General features: G+C 39.1%; 1 protein-coding gene across 1 annotated transcript; it reads right to left on the minus strand.

The window, feature by feature from the left end:
- Nucleotides 1-1,571: 1,571 nt before the first annotated feature.
- LOC107085702 (sphingosine 1-phosphate receptor 3-like) lies at nt 1,572-4,166 on the minus strand. Its single transcript, XM_015376189.1, has 2 exons — nt 3,896-4,166; nt 1,572-3,274 (listed from the first exon to the last, which is right to left on the minus strand). Exon 2 carries the CDS (start codon nt 3,159-3,161, stop codon nt 1,968-1,970), a length of 1,194 nt encoding a protein of 397 aa, XP_015231675.1. The 5' UTR covers nt 3,162-3,274; nt 3,896-4,166; the 3' UTR covers nt 1,572-1,967.
- Between the last annotated feature and the right edge of the window lie 5,540 nt (nt 4,167-9,706).

Genomic DNA, 9,706 nt, shown 5'->3' on the forward strand with positions numbered 1-9,706 from the left:
TTCCTGTTTGGCTGTGACACCATCCTGGAGAGAAATATCAGCTGGACTGCTGCCAAGCAGCTGGTTTTCCTTAGATAAACATTATGAACCAATCTGGTTAAATGGTCTGGTTGAATTATCTCTGTAAAGTGCCTTGAGATGACATGTGCTGTGATTAGCGCTATATAAATAAACTGAACTGAAAATTGAATTGAAAATTAGAATTATTGAACATTCACGGACTTTATTATAAGGTTAAAAAAATTTTTTCTTTAAACCCCAAACTATATGTATGATTTTTGTGCGTTTTTGTAGAAATGAACAGTCAGGCTAAAAATGTTTACCCTTCTCTTGCTTTGAAAATTAGTTTAGGTTCACCATTTCATCCTGAAAACAGAGGGATTTAAACCGAAATGACACATAAACACCATAAAAGAACTGTAACAGCGATGTACTGCGAGGTTACACACCAAATAACAGTCAAACGAATAAAAAGAAATTAAAATGAGCACAGGCAGCTTAGAAATAGGAAAGGTAAAGACATACTATTTGAAAACATGATAAGAGAATATAATTTTATTTTTACTGCAGCTGTAACAGACACTACGACACCCAGATACAATCTCTTATCTTTAAATAATTCCATTCCAACATTCTCATTGACAAGTGGTTAGATGACACATAAGTGGTTTTTGTGTGTGCTAGTGAGAAGCAAGTATTTACTTTATGAGTTTGATTAGTTATACAAATCTTGCTCACAAACTCCTGGATGAAGACCCACATCTGCTGAAAACCTAAGTAATTAAGTTTCCCAGGTTCTCCTCTAGAGTCGTCATCAGGGGAAAAAAATTAGACTCTAAAGAAATTACAGATCTATTTTTATCAGAACAGGAAACCTTATTCGAAAAACACATCACAGCCTAATTAGGCTGCTGGTCCAGCAGTATATTTTTCTCTCCCACAGTGGACAACAAATATATAAAATGAAAGTATGAAATAGAATCAAAGTACCATAAAAGTTGGCAGTACTACAGTATGTAACAGCTTGTACATTCCTGAACTTAGCGGTTAGTTCACTTTAACAAAATTTACTTGTTAATTTCTCAAAACCAAGAAAATACTTACCTAAAACTCGTTACTCTCCAGAACATAACAGAAACCTTTCTGAAATTTAGAGGTTACTTTTTTGAGCTTGCAAGGTACTTCCATTGAAAGTACCTGGTAACTAGGTAACCAAGAAAGTGAAAGAAAAACTACCCATAAAAAAAACATAGGGACTTGGCAAATGCCCCATGAAGAAAGTAAATAAGTTCCAAGAGGATAGCTAGTGATTTCCAGAATGTAACCTCTAAGTTTAAGGAAAGTATCCTCTAAGTTTTAGGAAAGTAACCTGTTTATTTCATAAAAATTTCAGGAAACCGAATTCCAAGTTCCAAAAAAGTGAATGCTGTAAATATGTAGTGTCACTTAGAAGTACGCGAAGAAAATAACAAAATCGCACATTTAATATTTTAGAGATTTGATATTGGATTATTTTTCAAATAAAATAAATAATAAAGAAATTCAAAGTGACAAAAAAGGAGGTTTTCTAAAAAAAAAAATAAAAAAAAACATCATGTCAAAGTGCAAAGATCGGAATATTGGTAACTTTTGAGGAAATGAAAACCAAATAAATATACTAACAAACACATTATTTAGAGTAATTGAAATGTGAAGCCTGTTCAGTTAGCATGGTAAAGAGATTTCATTGCAGCATACACTGTCCTGTTGTATCTCATGGTTATAAATGCCACTGAGAAAATCAGACAGATTTCAAACACTGTTATGTAACCATAAGTGTTAGTAATGGACTCAAAGGATTTAGAAGGAAATCTTAAATTCTTCTTTTTGAAGTATGTGTCTGAGCTACATGAGCCATAGTGCACAAACAAAAAGTGGCTAATAAAAAGACAATGTCTGATACTAATCTATTTTTTAGGTGATTCCACTCAGAATTTGCTGAGGGATGGCAGCGCTCCTGCCTTTACAAGCACAGCTGAGAACAGGTCTGTCGGACCAGTTGTGTGAATCACTGCAGTGGGAGAAGGATCTGCATTCTTATTTTCAGAGTTTGCAGGTATGGGAATCTTCCCTCTGTTTAGTGCTGGTTTGCCAGCCCCACTGCCTCCGCCCACACTGGACTTGCTGTTTTCCACTGTGGGAATAATTGTTCCTAAGTTTGGATGACCTGCTGCAGGTATCCCAGATTGTTCCATACTGGTGTTAGAGCAGCACAGCAATCGAAAAAATGCTGATCTCATTTCCCTGCTGGACAGGGTATATATCAGAGGGTTAAGAGCAGAGTTAAGCACGGCCAGGGCGATGAACCAGTCCACCTCGTACAGGACCGGGCACTTATCCGGACTGCAACCAACATCGAGCAGGAGGAGGAAGAATAAGGGGGCCCAGCACATTACAAACAGTCCAAGAACAATCACAACCGTCCGCAGAAGTGCCAGAGAGCACTCTGAGGGCCGGCTGCTCACCCTACGGCCGCTGGAGGTCACCAGGCGATAAATCTTGATGTAGAGGATGATGATAGCAACCAAAAGTGCACTAAATACACTAATGCAGAAGGCAATGTAACTCTTAGCATACAAAGGCAGCACTGTAGAGCAGGAAGACAGATCTTTCAGGCAGTTCCAGCCTAGACTTGGGAGGGCACTAAGGAGTACTGATACAACCCAACAGGCTGCCAGCAGAGCCAGTAGTCTCCCTCGACCGGCTGTTTCACAGGGCCGCAGGCGCACCATGGTCATGTGCCTCTCAATGCCGATAGCCAGAAGGCTGAAAGTGGAGGCGCTGAGGGCCACAAACATGCTCCCTTCTCTGGCCAGCCACTGTGCCGGCGTCAAGTAATACGTCTTACTCCCTGAAGTAAAGATGTTGACTACATAGGCCACACCAGCCAGGAGGTCAGACAGCGCCAAGTTGCCAATGAGCAAGTACATACGACTGTGGAAACGCTTGTTCCTCCAGAGAGCAAGCAGAACGGTGATGTTCTCCAAAACAATGAGCACGCAGATAAAGAGCAGAACCACTGTCTTGCAGGTGCCCACACCTCGAGGCCGGTCCCACTTCCCTGAGTGGTTATAGTGCTTAACAATGATGGTGTTCATCCCTTCCTTGATCAGGTTCCCCATCCTGGCTTTCCCAATTCTGAACTTTCCCCAGCCACACAGCAGAGGGCGTCACTGCACTGGTATAGAGGAACTGCTCAACCTGGCAGTGTTTCTGCAGCCATCACATTTCAGCCCTGCCAATCAGATGAGTAATAGAAAAGGGTTATTACAAACAGATATATATATAAAAAAAGAAAAAATGTGAATTAATTAAAGGAAAATTTGTGAATCAATACTATTGAAAAGTTTATCACTAATTCAAGCCTTTAAATTACCACCACAGCCTAAGTCTAGGGTAATAGTACAATATTGAAAGCTGGCCTTTAGAAATTAGATATAGAAAGTAAAAAACAGAAAAAGCTATGAAACTGAAAAAAGTAAAGCCTCAGACAGCCAACTGCCTACTGACTTTTCCTGTCCTCGCTTTATTTTTAGAACTTTATTTATTGAATCATCATTGAAACTAAGTGAGGGTTAAAAAAGACAAAACTCTTTCAAAACAGATTTTTTTCAGTGTTAATATACCTTATACATGTCGTAGATCTATATCCCTCTGAGTAAAGGTAACTGCTTAAATCAAGATGTTTTGTTTTTTTTCTTGCAGAGGAAAAAACTCCACTTCTCTAACTTTTCCAACCTAATAAAAGTTTTAATAACTTATCTGACTTGGTCTGCACACATGTAACATAATCACATATAATAGCATAGATGTATCTATATTTGTTTCCGCTTCATCTTTTTAACAACAGGCTTACCTTTTTTAATGACTTGATTTTCCCTGAACATCGCAGCAGAGTAAGAAGGTTTGCAGGATGTGTGTCCCTAAAGATATACAGCTGCAGTAAAAGTAAGATTTCATAATGTAGAACTGGTCCAAAGTTAAGCCAAAAGTCCGTATTTTCAACGTATCCACTCAAAAGCGTTGTTTAATTCAGTTTATTTAAGAGAGGATCCACTGTGGGTTCTGCTGTGAACTCTTCTGGTCCGAATAACTCCTGAGTCCAGAGCTCTCCACTCACCCTCCTCCTCCCAGCTTCAGCTGAGGCGGGATCTTTTCAGGACCTTTATGTGGCACAAAAATCCTGCGTGTCAACCAGTAGTGTGTTAAAATGTACCTGTAAGTTTTTGGTTGAATATTTACATTTGAAAAGTCAGGCTGAGTTTGGTTGACTAAAGACTATTCTTGTTTCTGCCTAGACAAAGTTCAGATTACTGTTCATATTTCCCAGTGTGTCATGTAATTGCTACCATACCTGTCCCAACACATGTCAGTCCATTGCCCACGGATATTTTGCGCTCTGAAAGGTACTTTAAAAAAGGACTTGATATTGCAAAATCTGTTTGTTGTGTTTCCGAGTATCAATGTCATGTTTTAACTTGGCTTTTACCTTTAAGCTACTGGATTAATAAATTATTCATAAAGATATTGGCAGTTATTATTGATGTATGTGATATGGCCGTCTGCCCAGGGTGCAACCCTCCCTTAGGGTGCTTCAAGGCAAAACAGAATAAATAAAATACGTTCTTGTTTTTTTTTCCTTAAATGAAAATTAAAACCCTCTGCACCTTCACATTTTAAAACATATAAAACGTTTTGTTGTCTTGTTTGTTTTTCTAACATTCTAAACATTTGAGTTTAAATAAATGAACCTTAAACTACTCCAATACCAAATGGGTCTTATGGTCCTACAAATGTCCTTCAGCTGAATTCCAACTTTTGGGTCATTTTGAAGTTTGTTTATTTGATTAACTTATAAAAAACACCTTTTTTAGATACCAAACTCAGTCTTGTCAAATAGGGACAGGAGTACTCGTGGGTGTAGTATTGTGGGGAAAGTGGACCTGAATAGCCAGGGCCTAAGCAGGGAAAGGGGCCCATAAAAATTCTGTTTTGTTTTTGTTTATTTATGTTTTTATTTCAAATGAATTAGGCCCTCCAATTAATGGTGTTATACATTTGTTATACAAACAAAATATGTTTATAACATAATTTATGAGAATTAATGTTTTGTATTGTCTGCCCAACATATTGGATACTCCAGGCCCCCCCTTTTGAAGGTACAAAATGGTTTAGTCTGCCAGACAGGAAACTATGACAGGTAAAAAGTCAATTAACCCAGATTGAATAGCTCGAGGATATACATCATGTTACCCAAAAAAGCACAAATTGGGGTATCAATGGAAGAAAGAGAGGAAAGAAAAAGAAAGAAGGCAGAATGTTGGATGGTACTATAGATGTTGACTGCTTTGTTTTCTTTCCCAAAGGTGAACTGAGTTTGCTTGTTAAGCAAATTCCAGTCAAAGTTAACGTAGTCCACTCCACACAGCTGCTGTTGGTGTTTGGATGGTCTTATGAAGTTTTTAGCTTAGCTAGCTTCCAACTAAGCTCCTTGCAACTGTATGTAAAAAGACAATTATAGGATAGCTAACTTTAGTTTTAAAATGCAATCAATTTAAGAAATAAACAGTTATGCTGGCAAAGCCACAGCAGCTGTCCCTCCCGTTGGGCAACTTCTTTGGGTTTGTTAAGCTGCTTGGGTAAAGTAACAACAAAATGCCCTGTGCACCATAGAAACAGGAACATATGGAGCCTTCGTAAATTCATCTTCCCTCTGGGTCAGGCTGCGGCTCCATCACTTTGATATAGTAACAGCACCACGACTCTCACCTTAGGAACCCACAGGTTTGACGTTTACCGCTGCACCTGCTGGATCAGGCTGGAGAGCAAATAAAACAAATATCCTGCTGAACCAACCACAACTGCTAAAAAGGGTTCAGACTATAACATTTTTTACTCAAATCTTTCCAAGCATGTCACCCAAGCAGAAGCCTATGAATAGGAACAATTGGTCTGCAACATTTGAACAATCATACGTACAACAAAAAGACAGTGTCCCTTGGAGGGGCATCATTGAGAGAAGGAGAACCCCAGCTCAGAACCTGAGTGATGTTTTATAATTGGACTTCCATACCAGACATGGGCAATGTGGAGTCAACAAGTCATCTCCATGTCATGTATTTAATCTACCCAGCCAATTAACCAGGTGAGTCCAATCTGCACAGGTTAATTCACGGTGAAGATTGGACTCACCTGCTTCAGTGGCTGGGTAGAACAAATACATGACATGGAGATGACTTGTTGACTCCACATTGCCCATGTCTGTTCCATACAACTCATGGATTTTCCATAATGAACACCATGTTCAGGCATAAAAATGCCCATCTGTACACTTTGCCCCAGGACAAGTTCGATGATAAACTTGGTAGTCGAATCTTCCAACCTTCAGCTGCACATCTTGGGCACAAGATAATGTAAGCAACATTATGTGGGTCGTAGTGTAAAAAATAAAACACTGAAATACATCGTTCTTTTAAGATCTTTATTGCGGTTTAAAACATATCATTTGAGTGTATTTTTTACCAACCTTCTAATGAACTATACACAGTTATTAACATAGTAATTAAAAGTACCACTGTCTGATTTGCTATTGGTGTCATTTTTAAATGGCTCACCATCATGTTGAAATCTGGCATGTGTTGGGGTATAAATGAGGTCCGTTCAGTCATCCTAATATCAGGTGGGTTTAAGAGGAATTTTTCGCACCATTACATCTGCAAAGAGACGTCCTAGTTCACAATTGCGTAGGGGGCCCCTAAGAGGTCGGGGGCCCCTAAGCAACTGCAGTCTCTGCTTACCGATTGTCTCTGCTTGGGCACCTGGGTGAAGAGAGGAGTTGAGCTATCCACTGATCACCCCCTGGTGATGAACAGTAATTGATGGATGAGGAGGAAGTCACAGACCTGGTAGGCCCAAGCGAGTACTGAGGTTCTCCTAGAACATCTGCTAGAGCCCTTGGTCAGGATGGTATTCTATTCCTACCTCTGGCACAGCTTGGAAAATGTTGACTTGTCCCCTTCAGGTTGGAGGAGAGTTCGTGCCTCAAGTGGAGGACAAAGCTCTAGATTTACAGGTCAGTCTATGTTTCAACCTTTACCTCTGGTCATGAAATCTGGATCATGACTGAAATAAAGAGATGCAAGCGGCTGAACTGAGCTTTCTCAGCATGGTGGCTGGGCACTACTTTAGAGAAAGGGTGAGGAGCACAGACATCCGGGAGAGGCTCAGAAAATAACTGTTTCTCGTCCTCACCCAGAAGAGTCTGCTGAGGTACCTTGGACACCTTTTTTGGTTTTCCCCCAGGATGACTCCCTTGGAATACATTTCAGGCACATCACACCAGGAGGAGGCCAAGGGTCAAAACCAGGACACGCTTCAGGTACTTTGTCTCTCGGCTGGCCTTAGGGGCGTCGGGCTCTGTCTGGAAAAAGGGAATTCTAGAAGTATCTGCTTACACTGCGGCCCCTGCGACCTTGTCCCAACAAAGTGCAAGACAATGACCATACAATTTGTAGGTACGACTTAATTCAATGTTTCAAAAGTGACAACTTTAGCAATGATGTTAAATAAGGAAAGTTACATGATTAGATACATCTGATTATTTTTAAAAGGACTTTTGATTACCGGTTTGTTTTATTTTTTGTTTCACAAAGTGTGGGGCGGTGATCTTTGTTTGGACTCGATTTCGCCCATTGCCGGTCTTTGTCTCAAATGAAATAACTGCTCATCAATATAATCAGATCTGATTGTAGCTTGAAAGCCTAGCTATGCTTTTTGTTTTAAACAGATACCTTTTGTTACTCTTCTTGTTCAGGCACTTTGTGTAGCAGCATGCAACGAGGCACCACTGATTAAAAGATGCCATTACACCTATTATTTGAATCTATATCTACTTGTGTAAGTCAGTAGTTCTTAATCTTGGTCCTGAGGTACCACTGCTCTGCATGTTTTTGATAACTCTCTGCTGCACCACATCTGCTACATATGATTGCATGACCTCCTCAGCAGCTATCAATTGCTGCAGAAATTCGTTAATCATTCCTTCATATACCGTAATTCAGGTGTGTTGAAGCAAGAATACACCAAAGACTTGCAGGACAGTGGTACTTGAGGACTAGGATTGGGTAGGTCTACCATAATTTTAAGTGATCAGTCCAGGTCATGTAGATTTTTAATCACTAATTTTTGTCATTTTTGTTGTTATAATTTGAGCAATAGTGGACAGATTTATCTGATAAAAGAAATTGATTTATACAACAAATGAAATGACCAAACAAGTTTAAAAGCTATAAGAGTGTTTAAACCTATATGCGGAATATGACTTTCCTTACATTTGTTTCCTCGCTCCTCTTAGACATTAATCGTTTCCATGAACTTGTAACCTAAGAAGTTGCTCTCCATTATTTCTCTGGTACGATGAGTTGTTGTTTGTTTCTTGTTCAAATAAAGGATTTCTTGGTCCCTTTGGTACTTAATAGTGTGAGATAGGTCTGACCTCTTCAGCTGAAGCCAACTGAAAAGGATGGGAGAGGAGCTATTCATGTTTTTCCTTTTATGTACTTTTAGAGACAGAATTGTCTGCAAAAACATGGAATCAGAAAATAGGTCACTGATGTTTTCTGAAATTTTGCTGTGGATTGTTGTTCAAGAATCAACACTAAGTAGGCTGTTGAAAGGAATACATTGAAAATATTTGTTTTACTGCATAATATACAAATAGTTGTAGTTTAACTTAAATCCCAGGGGACTTCTATAGAAGAGAAGACAAAGATCACATGCATGTAGGTGTGCCTGAAGTAAGTAGAATGTGTGTTATAAGGATTACAAATATTCAAGTGATAACCAACCTCGAGTTGCAGGATAAAAGTAAAGGATACATCAAAAGTTTCCATTGGTTAATGGACGACACAGAGACATGAATGTCTGACCCATAAGCCAGTGCTGCTTGTCCGATTAAAGCTTAAATGGTGGACTCTTGTGAAAGTTAGATCTGCTCCATGTAACTTGTTTTAGAAGAGAGAAACAGAGAACGATCAACAAACATTGACTTGGATTATAACAACAAGGAGAAACCTCAGATGATAGTCTTCACTGGTGTTTTTGAAGCACTGTGGTCTTATGAGCTGCTTAATAACGGGTATTTGAACTGTCTCCTCCCTTGGGAAATTCAGCCGCATAAGAGAAGAGCGAAGAAATGAGACATAGGCAGATTTCCTTACAGTCAGCAGGAAGATCATTTTCATGAAACTAGACAAGGGGATGTTGAAGAAAACACCAACTGTCTGTGTGATCTAAGTTCATTACATAGTTCATTACATAATCACTCACATCATAAAAGTGCTAGAATAAAATATAAAATAAAGAAACCACAAACACAACCTGAACTGTGTATTTTGATAACTTGCTGAATTCCTTAAGATTTAAGAAAAGATTTGAAACTTTTACCCAAAGAACTTTCTTTAAATTATGTCCTCTAAAGGGGGAACCTGAGGTGTTTCATGGCTAATCATCTATTTGGAAATTTTGCAGCAACAGCAGCTGTTTGGTGAATCAGCTTCCTTAACATAAAGTGCCCACCCAGAGATAATAGTCACATAATGACCAAACTCTGATAGCAATCATGTTTTTGTTACAAAGCTCTGTCTATATGGGGGTATTGTTTTATATA

This window comes from Cyprinodon variegatus, unplaced genomic scaffold, assembly GCF_000732505.1.
Source record: "Cyprinodon variegatus isolate N-32 unplaced genomic scaffold, C_variegatus-1.0 Scaffold131, whole genome shotgun sequence".
Taxonomy (NCBI): Eukaryota; Metazoa; Chordata; class Actinopteri; order Cyprinodontiformes; family Cyprinodontidae; genus Cyprinodon; species Cyprinodon variegatus.

What these genes read in the sequence shown, in the direction of transcription:
- LOC107085702 (XM_015376189.1), bottom strand. Translation starts at nt 3,161, where the DNA reads ATGGGGAACCTGATCAAGGAAGGGATGAACACCATCATTGTTAAGCAC.